This window comes from Perissodus microlepis, chromosome 11 (assembly GCF_051167445.1).
Source record: "Perissodus microlepis isolate ML-2025 ecotype Zambia chromosome 11, ASM5116744v1, whole genome shotgun sequence".
Classification (NCBI taxonomy): Eukaryota; Metazoa; Chordata; class Actinopteri; order Cichliformes; family Cichlidae; genus Perissodus; species Perissodus microlepis.
This window is the reverse complement of record NC_140471.1, coordinates 14,643,934-14,657,893: the sequence shown is the minus strand read 5'-3', so window position 1 is coordinate 14,657,893 and position 13,960 is coordinate 14,643,934. Positions and strand designations below refer to the sequence as shown.

General features: G+C 39.6%; 1 protein-coding gene and 1 long non-coding RNA gene across 2 annotated transcripts in view; both read right to left on the bottom strand.

Annotated features, from left to right (window-relative positions):
- The window catches only part of LOC146377401 (zinc finger protein 236), a 54,271-nt gene extending 48,021 nt beyond the window's left edge, over positions 1-6,250 (bottom strand). Inside the window, exons 1-4 of the mRNA XM_084945063.1 lie at positions 6,135-6,250; positions 4,847-4,986; positions 359-523; positions 87-265 (exon numbers count right to left, since the gene is read on the bottom strand). Coding sequence (XP_084801189.1) covers positions 87-265; positions 359-523; positions 4,847-4,986; positions 6,135-6,186 — 536 coding nt within the window. The 5' untranslated portion in view covers positions 6,187-6,250. The remainder of the gene's footprint in view (positions 1-86; positions 266-358; positions 524-4,846; positions 4,987-6,134) is intronic.
- Positions 6,251-8,185: 1,935 nt separating this feature from the next.
- On the bottom strand, positions 8,186-11,404 carry LOC146377400 (uncharacterized). The gene is made up of 2 exons (XR_014801746.1): positions 11,127-11,404; positions 8,186-8,907 (listed from the first exon to the last, which is right to left on the bottom strand). It is a non-coding gene; the product is annotated as an uncharacterized LOC146377400 (long non-coding RNA).
- Between the last annotated feature and the right edge of the window lie 2,556 nt (positions 11,405-13,960).

Here is a 13,960-nt window from a genome sequence, read left to right as displayed (position 1 = left end):
GATTCATGCCAAATTTTTAACCCAAAGCTTTTCCACTTGACTGTGTCAAATGTAATAAATCAGCATCCTGAAGTGTCTTGTTTGACCTCATTTTGATGTGACTCTTCATATGCTCCTTTATTTGCGCAGACGTCTTGAACTCCTTGTCGCAGGTCTTGCAGGTGTAGACCTTGATGCCCGAGAGCTCCTTCCGATGCTCCTCCAAATGCAGAGAGAGCTGGCTTTGAAGAACAAACTCATCTCCGCACTCAGCACAGATCAGATTCTGCAGGAATGGAAACCAATAACATAGAAAGGAGTCTAAAAGAGAAATAAAAGTGCATAATATGCACAGAAACCACAGCATGAGGCATTTTACCTCCTCCTTCTCATGCAGCATGATATGGGATTTAAGGCTGGCGATGCGAGAGAACTTCTTATTGCAAACGGGGCAGGTGAAGTCCGATGTAGTGTGTGTGGACCTGTGTAGCGTGAGGTTGAACTCCACGTTGAACGTCTGTGAGCACTGGTCACAACGATGAGGCTGCAAGAGAAAGAGAAATGAAAGAATGGAAAAATGGAAAAAAAAATGACCTTCTGCTGTGAGCTTCTTGTAGCTGCTGTCACTATGTGAAGGCAGATGGAGACAGAGAAGAGACTAAAAAGACAAGATGGAACAGCTGAATCTCAATCAATGTGCTACTTTGTCTAAATTAAGAAACTGCTTTGTTGTGAAGGGTAAAGAGTACTGTATATTAACAGGCAAAGGAAAAAAATCCCCATGAGGCAAAAATGGCCCCAATATTAAATTTCTTTTCTATTAGGAGAACAAGCTGACTTCATTTCAGAGTGCTTTTTTGAATCTAGTCAAGTCTGAGAGTGGTACTGACACAGTTGAGTCTTACTCACTCTGGCATACTCAGAGGCCACTGCTCTTCAACCTGGAAAGTCAGAGCAAAGGCAATGGACTTGAAATTTAAATGGCCCAGAGCTACAGGTGCAGCTGCAAATGAAATGAATTAAGCTCCAATTGACATCTTTTTGCTCCCGGTCTCTCTATTCTAACTTTCTCCTCAGTAGCACGGCATTAAGAACTAAATCCCTTAACTTGCCTGTGATTGTGCGCAATGTGTGAGATCCCGAGAATATAAGTGAGAATAAAGAAGTGAGAGAGGGAGTGTGACCAAAAGCGAGCAAGAACTGAAGCAGGCAGAGATGTGAGTGCTGTGAGTGCTTTAAAATGGATAAATGAATGTGATGTAGAATGAGTTCCCAAGGAACGCAGTCCAATTATCCTGCACCAAGAGAAACCACCAACACAACCATTATCACAGTGTACCCGCTTCATACAACATCGGCATATGTGATCATAAAGAAGTGAAGAGAAGTTTTCAAAATGTTATTTCAAGAATACTTTCTGTCCTATGTGGTGACTCAGGTGCTAGCCATCACACTACCATCGTCTTATTTCACTGTTGGCATGATGTTCCTTTTCTGAAATGCTGTGTTACTGTTACGCCAGATGTAGTGGGACACATACCTTCCAAAAAGTTCAGCTTTTTCTCCTCAGTTCACAGAGTATTTACTCAAAAGTCTTGGGAATCATCAAGATGTTTTCTGGCTAAACTGAGATGAACCTTTATTTTTTTTTGCTCAGCAGTGGTTTTCGTCTTGGGACTCTGCCATGTGGGTCGTTTTTGCCCAGTCTCTTTCTTATGGTGGAGTCGTGAGCACCGACTTTAACTGAGGCAAGTGAGACTGGTTCTTCGGATGTTGTTCTGGAGTCTTTTGTGACCTCTTGGATGAGTCGTTGCTGCGCTCTTGGATTAATTTTGGTCAGCCAGCCACTCCTAGGAAGTTTCCCCCCTGTTCCATGTTTTTGACATTTGTGGATAGTGGCTCTCACTGTGGTTCACTGGAGTCCCACAGTTTTAAAAATGGCTTTATAACCTTTTCCAGACCAAGAGATCTCAATTACTTTGTTTCTCATTTGTTCCTGAATTTACTTGGATAATGGCATCATGTCTGGCTTTTGAGTATCTTTTGGTCTACTCCACTTTGTCAGACAGGTCCTATTTAAGTGATTTCTTGATTGAGAACAGGTATGGCATTAATCAGGCCTGGGTGTGGCAAGAGAAACTGAACTCAGCTTTTTGCAAAAAAAAGGAAGGAAGGAAACACTTTTTCACACCACTGTATGCTTTGGCTTGTTGTCATGTTGGGAGAGAAAGTAACGACCCAGCCCAAGTTTTGTTGTTGACTGCTTGAGGTTTTCTTTTAAAATCTTCACATATCCTTCATTCTTCCTTCCAACTTCATGAAATTCTCAGTTCCAGACGTGCCAAAGGATTCCCACAGCATAATACTCCAACCACCGTGTTACACTGAGGGGACACTGTGGGGATGTACACCTCTCCCTTCTTTCTCTAAACATAAGCAGTGCATCTGTGACCAGAGAGCTCTAGCTTCTTTCCATATGATCAAAGGATGTGTTTCCAGTGTGCATAATCTTTCTCCAGGTTGTTATCGACATACTTCAGTCCGGCTTCAGTCAAGTGAAGATTTTCTTGGTCTTGTAGTCCATTCGTGTGCACGGTTGTAGTGATTGGCTTCTTTGAGATTTCAATTCCTGACCTGGCAAAGTCATTTACTGGTGTCATGGCAGTTGTTCTTGAGTCATTAGACACATCTCTTACTATTTTTCTTTCCAGAGTCTTTGAAATCTTTGTATATCCATCTCCTCCTGTGTTAGCATAAGTGATTCTTTTTCTCAATTTTAAACTGATTTCCTTTGTCTTTGGCATGATGCTTTCTCAAGTGACAATTCAAACCCTTTCTGTAGCTTTCTACTGTGTGTAAATGGGAAGATAACCCTCAGATTTAACTTGACTTTACAAGCTTTGAACATTACAAAGTTAAAGCACATCACTGCACAGCTGTGGTTTGTACTATGGCTAAATAAAAAGGTCAGTTTGTCAGAGGGCTAATAATAGTGACCCTGGTAATTTTTGTTTTGCTTAAATAACCGTGTTATTGTGAGCAAACATAAATAACTTAATATTTTTAAAGAAAACTAATATTTTTTAGACATGTTAAAAATCCCTTTCTCTGTTAAAAAGGCACTAGGGAAAAGTTTGACAAAAACTTTAAATTTCATATTTTGTTTGGATCTCTACATCAGTTAATGTTTTTCAGAAACTTTAATAGGAATGTTAGGACTTTCCTATGTGGCAGCATGACACGTGTTAGGTGGGAAAAAGAATTCTGAAACTACAGAGGGAAGACTGCAGCTGACATCATACAGTAATATTTACTGTGCTGTCACTGGAAAGGTAGGCTGAGAAACCATGGTCTTTTGACTGTTTGTAACAGTACATTTCAGAAGCTTTCAAAGTAAATGGCTGCAAATAAGTTAAGACCTGTGCTAAGACTGCCAAACAGACTACAGCAAGTTTAAACTTTCACGCTGTGAAAAACTATCCAAGCTGAAACATCCAGGATAGCTCCAGCTTTAATGCTAAGCTACTAGAGTGGCCCAAATCCAACCTGTAGCTGTAGCTGGGTCATCCACTGCAGCTTTAACACCATGTCTGTCATTCCCTTCACCTGCTCACATGGTATGAGACTAACACTTTCTTCTTTTTCCATCATCACAAACCCTAATACTCCAACCAATTAAATCAAGTAATTAGCCTAATTCTTTTCAAAAATTTTATTTAAGGATTTTGATTTTTTTCCATTTGAGTTGACCAAATTTAGTACTTTTAATCTGCTACTTTGCAGATTATGCAAACTCTAGGTCAAGTATAATTTTAGAGTAATTATTTTTATCGTATGCATCGACTACAAGCTGCACTTGACTATTAATATTGTAGCATCCAGAGTGGGTGTGACAGAGCCTGACTGATATCAGGTTTAGAAATCACCAGTATTTGGCGATTTAAAAATCAGATATATCAGGTGATATTTTTTTTCTATCAGACAAACAAAACGTACACATATTCTTTTATGTGTAGTTATTTTACTGCCACAAGTGGTTCTGCCTGACTATGCTCAGATCACTGGTTGTTGTTGTGGTATTTCAAACATTCTTGCAGAGTGCCCTCTGATGGCCAAACTATGTAACATGAACACTTATAACTTGGTTAATGGGCATTTCTCCTGTATCTTCTTCACTTCTTAAAAATGTTCACTTATCAGCTGTTATAAATAAAGGATACAGATATATTGCCAAATAGCTAATATCGGTGTTGGAATTCATTTTGAGGACGTTCTGGGTTTCTAGTAGCAAACTGTAGATGTTAGCTAAAAATTTTACGTGTGCTATCATACAGTCAGGTCTATAATTTGTCGTTTTTGTAGCTTTGCCTTCTACACTTTCACAGTGTCAAGGTTTAAATCAAACAAGTACAGATCCAGCTTTAATTCAATGGATTTAAAAAAATTATTGTATTACAGGCATTTTTATCCATAGTGCCCACTTAAATTACGGGACTATGTAAACTAAGTCATATTAACTAAAAAAAATATCTGTGATGACTTAATAAGCACTTTAATTTAGCAGTAATAGAAATTATTTGACATTTAAGCTCATCAACTTTAAAGTAGTCGCTTACGTTTTTTTAATGTTCCCAACTTTTTGTCAAGGGCTAGATCATTTTCAAGCAAATACAATGCACAACAACTAAAACCCTGGACATCATCACTCAACTCAACAAATATTTGAACTGACATTAAATGCTTGAAAATCAATTAAAAAAGCACTACCAGAACTACCCTAAAATCCTGGATGACCGTCAGTGACCTACATCTAAAGTGAGCAGACCCAAGATATTGTGTCCTGCTGACACATCCATCTTGTACCTACCTTATCATTGACCTCATGTTCACGGAGGTGCTTCTGTAGCTGGCTCTCTGTGGTAAAAATCTGGGAGCATATTGTGCACTTCTTATCCTTGAGCTCCCCATCACTGAAGCCCTCTGCCTTAGATTCACTGGGATCCGCATCTGATGACAAGCACAAGAAGTGACACATGAGTATCTTAATGTGCTTTAAGAGGCTTTCTCCTGTGAAGGATAGCTAAAGTACATGTTGTACCTCTTCACTAACACAGGTTATGTGTTGCCTGGATATTTTTCTTTTAAGTCTGGATTCAAGCAGTAGGTAGCATTTATATTGTACACGTCACATGACTCTCCATTCAGATAGTGTATTTAAGGTATAACAGCAGATGTCAGGTCTAAGATTAACATTAAACATATCTAGAAGCAATATTTGTGAACATAAGTTATCATTCTGATCGTATATGAAATTAATAAAAGTATTTCTCCTTTTCCGCTCATTTACAATCGCATGTCATATGTGCTTTTGGTTATACACATGCACCCGTCTAACTTGATTTCGACATGCAACACTTGGGTGTTGCATGTCCACTGGAGTGGTTAAGTCGCCGGCAGGGTCGGACTGTATAATCCAGCCATCAAGTTTGATATAATGTCGGGTTCTCCTCGTTTACTCGTCAATCAGTGGGATCACGGGGTAACATTCAGTTTAAGTTATGCGGCCACCGAGCAGCTGTAACAACCTTGTGTTCTGACAATGTTATCAAATTGCAAAATGAATGCATTTCCACAGCACATGAAAACATTTTCTTTGGGTCGTGTTAAATGTGCGGTTGTGACAACTTGTTCCAAGATATGCATCGGCAGCTGGACAGCCTCGCTACAGCGATTCACAGTATCAAAACAACAATGGCCAACATTTTAGCGTGTTAGCCAAGAAGCTAACGATAGCGAAACCAGCTAGTTAGCAACAACATGCTAACAACGAAATACTAATAAATGTATATTCCATGTAAAAAAAAAAAGCGTACATTAACTAACGCCACACAGCACCGAGCTCAGTTCCTCGCGGACACCAATTTAGACTGGAAGCCAATAAGAAGAGGCACCGAAACGTTATTAATATCATTCCGCCTCAATCACTCCTTCGCCGTACAAAGCAAAGCCCACCCGCAATACTATATCCGGGGACTATATGCACTACATTGAAGTGTTATTATATGCGCTACAGAGGTGTTTGGCAAAACAATAGCAGGTTATTTGGATAGCCCATTATCTATATATTTTATTCTTTGCATTTTGGCACTTGTTACCTGTTTCGTCGTTGCTTTGAACTCTCAGTTTGCGAGGCCGGCCCCGCGGCATAGTTCCAGTACTCAGGGTGGGTGTGCTGTGAACGATTTGCTTTTCAAAATGGCGACTCTGTCATCAGTAGATAGCAGCGTCCTCGCGAAGACACACAGCTGCACGGACTAGGGAGACATCTACTGTTTGGTTTGTTGTACTTCACTTTTTCTGTACTACAACAGCAACTTTCAAGTTTTGAAGCTACGTTGTTATGAAATGCTTGGAATTTGCGCAAAGCCACTTATCTTAGCAGTAAACGAGCCGTAAAAAGATAAAATAACAAGACACAAGTACAGTCAAATTCGTCAAAATGTTTTTTCTTTTTAAAAAAGGAGGTATTTATTTTCATTAATGGCCAATAATAATAATAATAATAATAATAATAATAATAACAACAACAATAATGATAATAATAATAATCAGACCAACAGACTAAAACACACTTTCTTAGGCATTTCAGATACACCGATTGCAACGCTTTAATAGCCCACTAAAAGAGAGAAAATGCCACAAAGTGAATTAAAATGCTAGTGACACATTAAAGAGCCTATCTGTAAAAGGATGAGTATAATATTGCTGGCAGAGAATATAAAAGCACCCATAAAATGCTCTGCATTAATTCAACTATAAACTTGCATTTGACGTAGTTTAAATCCTCTAGGAGTATGAGATAAAAATATCATAACGTGCAATATGTTAGTTTGGAGTTCACAGTTGAGATCCTAATAATTTTTCAAAGACAAGTTGTAATCTGACTTTAGCTTAATTTAACACCAGCAGAGGGAGGCAATGAGTTATGAATAGCTTTGGTCATTTATGGGCCGAAAATCCTGAAGACACTAACTGGATGATTGTGAAATGTTGCATTGCCTGAATGATTGTATACTTCACTCTTATCTCCGGGGAGTCCAAATGATTTGATATCTAGTGAATGTTTTGAACTTTACAGTGCAGGCACACTGCTGAATTAAAAGACAGTTGGTGCACACACCCATGCAAATATACCCACGATGGCTAAGGCCATGTTAAAGACTATGCATGCTTCTCATTTGCTTGTCTTTGTCTGATAATAATCTATGTTTGTATTGATGGCAGCACTTTTCATTTCACACAAAGTCAAAAGCATTTTATTTTATTTTGTATTTTAGTAGGCAAAACGCAGGGAAGCAGAGCTCGGAGCTAAAATAGAGGAACAAGACTATTGCTGTTTAGGTTACTGAAACCCCTGCAGAGGTTTGTGGCCAAATATAAATAAATCCTGCTCAAAGTTTCATCCTGGCACTACGGTATATAAGTGTAGAAGAAGAAAACACACCCAAATGCAAATCTAACCTATTGACTAACATGTACTCACAGAATTGGAAAAAAAAGGCACCACTCCTACTAATTCAAATATTCAAAATACATGTTTGTTTTTAAATGGAAAACGATGCTTGTTCAGCTTTGCTCTGTTGCCCCTTTGTTCTGTAGACATATGTTTGGCAGCATGTAAGGATGAGCCCGATTGACTCAGCAACATTTTCCCCAGAGGCCTACAGGTGGAAAAGCAACAACCTTTGTCTGTATTTTTATTTGTTTCCAAAAGGGGAAGTCAGCTCCTTGAGTTTTAGTGAATAAGCAAACAACCAAGTGCATGTTCATTGTGTAAGAACATCTGTTCCTGCCAGGCCGCCACTTACTTTGCACGTCCCCTCGTGGCTGCGCAGGCCACTGATCTCACCACTGAAAACAAAGGCCTGGACACATCACTCTGACCTTGTGGGATTGTCCACACCCCTACTTGCTCCCTTTCCTTTTTCTTTCTTATTCACCCCCCTCACTTTCCTTTCAACACAGTCAAGAGGAAAGTGATCAATCATTAAAACTGTCGTGGGCTCGGGGCAGTGGGATTCTCAGGAAGACCACATCTTCAAGAGATATGCTAAAGCCACGGTGTGATAAAAACACGCTGCGAGGGAAAATAAAGTGAGGGAGCTGCTGTCGTTGGGTCCCATCACTTGCTTTGTCATTCATGCTTAACAAGCCTCACCAAAAAAAAAAAAAAACCCCACTGACAATCAATGGCACTGGCAGTGCTTTTCCACAGACTGGGCTAGACATGAGTCAGACTTGGAAATGCGGTGCTTGTTTGCAGCACTTCGCAAATTAGGTATCTTGTGAATAACTCCCTCCCAATTAAAGATTTAAACCTTGATTTCTTAGCTGTCAGCCGCTATAGTTGAACTTTAATGACAAAAGACTATTCACAGAAGCGTCAGCTGTCAGGAGCTGTGTCCTTGCTGTTTCACTTTTCAAACCAATACATTGTTGTCTGCAGATTCACCACAGCCTCACAGAAAGCACACAGAGACTATAACTCAGGCTCAGACAAAGGATAAATTCAGACCTAATATTCTCAACATGTAGCACGAGGCCTGGGTGTAAATTCCTTGACGACGGGGAGGGGGGGGTGACAGGTCATACGATGACCCTTGCAATGACCCTGTTCAGTAACATTTCACATGCTGCCAGTGTTTCTTCTCCCAGGTGCAGCTGAGACTCCCCCTGTGCTGTCAGAGAGCACTGTCCGGATCCATGAAACCAATCATTCTTTGGCATCATGGAAACTGCGTTTGACAGCCGTGGTCGCCATGGGCATCCTCCCCTGTGACCATCCTCGGCGGGGGACCGGGGAGGTAAGGCCATCGCTCAGCAACCCTCTCTGGATGGCTGGTTCACTGCTCTAGAAAGCAAGCTTTTCTGCACGGAAAAGAAAAGCAAAACAAAAAAAATCCTGTAGTTTAGTTTTACTGTGAAAATTCAAAACACATCCAAAGGACGAGGGACTTCTGAATGATTGTTGCATGTGAAAGTCTGCAGCTGCGAGGAGGAGGATCATAAAAATATGGAACATTCGTAAGAATTCGGCTAAATGAATATTTAACATTTCACAGTCTGAAACACTAGAATTCATAAGATGAGGTGTTGCTATCCGGCAGGCATGTAGTGCAAAATAACACCAGCAGAACAGAACAGAGTGTCAGAAAACTCAGTAAGCAATGTACATGATATGAGGATAAAGCAAGCATTTGAAAGCAGGGCAGTATCAGACATAGTACATATACAAAGATTGTGCAATGTGTGCATGATGCAAACACAAGGTGCCTAAGTGGAACAGATATATGTCATGAGGCTCAAAATAATGTCAAAGAAATGTCGTTAGATGAGACGCAGTTGGTGTGATAACCATTAGATTGGATTTCACCCTCTCATTGCACCACACTGGCTTTCCTCTGTGTACCTTTGTTTTTCAATTGTCTGTCAGTGTACTGTGCACAGGGACACGGAGAAGATAAGGCAGTTGTTTTTTTGCATATCTCCCATTTAGACTCCCACGTGGTTTTGAATGGGTGAGGGGGGGCAACATTGTACAAACAAGTACACGCAACTGCTGGAAAAAAAAGTCCTTGTACTGATATAAAACAGATCTCAACTACTCTAAAATAAAGCTCAATTCACGGTCAGCCACGCCAGAAAGATGAAATAGCATTGCAGGAGTGTTTTGTAATCAATAATGCATGGCTGCCTATCTTCTGGAAAAGAGAAAGCCCCTCCAAACACACCAGAGGCATCAGACACTTTTCATTTCATGCTGAAGGTCAGCAGAGCCGCATGGAAGTCCCTGCAGTCTGTAACGCGAAGAAGTTAACGCGTGCAAAAATGTATTATTACATTTTTTAAATTCATTCATCGCAAGCATTAATCCATTTTTATTATGCTGCCCTGTCATCTGAGGAAAGCTTCCGTTGAAGTAATCTGATCACTAATGTAATCTAATCATTTCAAAAAACAAGATCAGGATAACAAGATGAAGGCTGTAGACTATAATCAAGAAAGTACTTACTGGATACTCAGTGATATGAATGTGAAGTTAATAATTACTATATATCATACATCAAACAAACATGTAGAACCTGTGTGGAACCTAAATTTAACTTCAGTATACTTAAACGGAAAAGTTCATGAACAGTTAAACATGAAGCATTTTTTAACCATGCACAGTTATTAAGTGCATTCTAAATAAATAAAAACCATAGAACAACACTTTCTCCTGCGTTATTTAATGATGATATAAAAAACATAAATATGGCCTTTGAAACAAAGAACAATTTTATGGTTATAGACTAAAAAAGACACACATCTCTAATTCCAGGCTATGCCAAATGACTGAGTAAAGGCTACAACAGTAGTGTAAATGAAAAATGCATCTGTTTATGTTAATAATTACCTTCCTATATCTACCCTGTAATTACGAAATAGGTTCTCCAAGAAGTACTTAAAGTGTAATTTATTGCCTCTTCCTTCCAAAAATCACCTCACACCTCTTTTTTTCATTCTTCCTTTATGCTTACTCTTGGTAAGTACCCAATTAGTGTTTTATTGATATCCTGCGCGCACAAAGTAATTAACCAGATGATTGCAAGTTGTTCTGATTGATATAACACAATTTTCTGTGAATATTTATCCTTGATATGAACTCGCGCTCACACCTCTCAATTTTTTTTTATCAACGCCCATCTGTTCAGTCCAGATTACTGTTAAATATTAATCCGTCTCCATCCTTACTGCATTATGACAGCATGCTCATCACCTGCTTGGGAGAGTCATCATCTGTATTGATTTCCCCCGGCATCTGCACATCTGGATGCTAAATTATTCTGACGCAGAGCAGCCTTCTCTCTCCTTAGCTGCTGTAAATACAAACCATGCATACACATATGTAAAATTACCCTTCCAACACGTACGCGCATTTGTGCACACAGCAATACAGACATCTACGATTGCCTCACTGTAGTGCACATGCACCCAGGATCCCATCCCCCATCTTTTTGCAGAAAACGGTTTGTTGTTATATTTGCCTACACAGATGTGCCTAATCACGTACACGCGTTCCTATATGCACACATGCATGCACCCACCTTGTCTCTCTTTCTGCGCCTAAAATGCTGAGTTCGAGGATGGCACGTAGGAATAATCAACTTCCTACCACATGAAGCCACAGCCCCACGACAGCTCAGATCAGTTAGACACCATTAAAGGCTGGTCCCAGAACAGCCACTGAGACTACCTAATGTCTTCTTTTTCCCCTCTGCACGGTGCTAACTAAATCCATCTCCTGCCTCACCCAAACCTAATTACAGGTAGAGATGCACTGTGTGAGATGAGAAGCTAGGAGACGCTTTGATTGATGCTGAGCTCCTGCAAAACAGAGCAAATAGGTAATTAACATGACAATGGGGATGAGGCAGGGGTCTCATACAAAGACACAAGTGTGGTGGTGTGGGTTGCAGGAGCAGAGGTGTCCTTATGTGTATTGTGTGGTCTTCGTTTAAAGGAAGAAGAAAAAAACACCAGAGTGTAGATATAAAGAGAGCTTAGGAGGAGAAACTTTGATATGTTGTCAGATGTTTTTGTTATCTGTGCAGTGGTGAGGAGGAACAGATAACAGTCTTACAAAGTGCTGCAGGGAATGACCAGACGCTTAATGGAGGTGTTGAAACCTCGTGCGGGGATAAATAATTTAGCCTTTGACAAAGTATACCTCATAAATTTTTCATTACAGCATATTTATGGGTGAATCATGAAGATGTGATATCTGTATCAGTTTAAATTGTCAAGTGTATAGTGTAAGAGCTATGGCTCCTCTTCAAACAGTGATCTGACCAAATCATTTGATTCACTTCTCAGTTAGCAGGCTGATGTCGAGGAGAATGTGGCTCGTTTTGAGCGTAAACCATTAATGTGGAGTGTTTAAATGTCACGTTAATGCTGAGATAACGCTAAAAACGGTGATGTGAGAGCAACACTACACAATCCAAGGCTGGCTCAGGAGAATAAAACTCACACCTCATAAGCAATGGATGTGCTGGGGGAGTTGCGTTATAGCATGATTCCTCTACGGGCAATGTGTTATACTTTTGCCTGGGTTTCTATGTTGGCAACAATTGCTTGGCAGCAAGTTTGGTAATCCCATACTTCTTGTTAGTTTGACTTTAGATCCCTTTAAAGCCATAGTTACAGACAGGAAACCAAATAACACTCAATTATATGCAACCTAGAGCTGCAAATGCACTAATAAAGACTATAAACATTTAGTTTGCAGACAGATATAACTGTATGATAATACAGTGTTTATCATTTTGGCAAACAACTAAAAGAAAAAAAGGGGTTAAAAAAAGGTCATAAGATATTTACAGCAGTTTTGACAGTAAAAAGCAAACTATAACTTCCTGTGGGAGGAACAGAGATCTCACACTATGAGAGAATGGCTGATCAGCTACGGATGATCCACCACCTCTGACCAAATAAGCTCCGATCTGCGGCCGGCAAATTGCATGTGACTTACAAACTGGCACCAATGTTGTGTCTGTAATAACTGTCTAATCTGGAGGCACAGAGCCATACATCCAGTAACTGTTGACAGCTGGCATTGTTCTGAAACTGCATGGTTAGCTATTTTTATTCATATGTCACAACATGATGAAAATTTCCAGGCTTGTCTACCGGCCAGTTGAAAATGTTAAGAAAAAGCGCTTCAGAGTAAATTTGATGGGCTGAACGCATTCTGTACTGTACAGGAGACACGGCACGAGATTGAGTGACAATGGTCTACAGCCAATCAGGACGCAGAACACAATGCGCTGTAAAAAAAAACAACAACAACAAAAACCAGTGCGCAAAATGGCACAAAAAAAATCTGCGAAACAGCGAGGCCTCGAAAAGTGAACCACGTTATAGCGAGGGACCGCTGTATTTCCTTATGAACTGCACTGTAGCAATAAATAATATACATGGAAAACACTCAATTACACTTACTTGAGTAAATGTACTTACTTTCTTTCTATATCTAGATAGAAAGAAAGTAAGTAGTCATTGCTAATTTTCTCTATACTTTTCTTGCACAACAATATGCAGAGAAGCAACGCTAACTCTTACTGAAGAGAAACAGGCCTTTTTTAATAAACAAACAGCTCAGATATAATTAGCAAGATCAAGATAAGTGGCGCACAGTCCAAGACGTCTGTTATATGTTTTCTGTGCGCTGCAAAACAACTCTTCACAATTGCTAATAAAGACCTGCCTATTTATGGTGAATATAGTGTACATGTGCCTAGGAAACACATATGGGATCATGAAGTATGAAGACAAGTGTAATTATTAAAGTTCTGTAGAAAGAATACCCCTGTAAATGCTCACATAACAACTACAACACTATTAGATTGTAAGTAGTTTTCTTAACTAAAGTAAGGGCCAGGGATACCCAACCTGTGAATCTGCCCCTGTGGGCTCACTTAATAAATTTAAGGGTTTGTGGTGTGATTAATGAAGCTCTGTTACACAAAATTTCTCAGTCTTTTTTAGTTTTCCCCTGAATCTGTAAAGTCTGTTTTGGTTGATTAATTTATAGTATCAAATAATTATTTGCAAATCCACCTTGCAGAAAATAATCTGCAGCAGTGCCAAGACATCATGTTTTGTTTACCTTTTTGATGATATAATATGTTGTTTAGAATAAATATTGTGAAGTCACATTTTAAACATTTTGTATTGGATTGACTGCACGCTTGTGGTGCAGCTGCAAAGAGTTTTTAATGATATTAAACATTTTTGCACTGGTTAAACACCCAGTTTCTATACACGAACTGCTGCAGTAACAGTGTACTTAATCAAGGTTAACATTACTTAGCAGGTGACCCCTTACTGACCCATTCTAAAGTACAATCGCTCTCCCTACAATTTGTATAAATGCAGT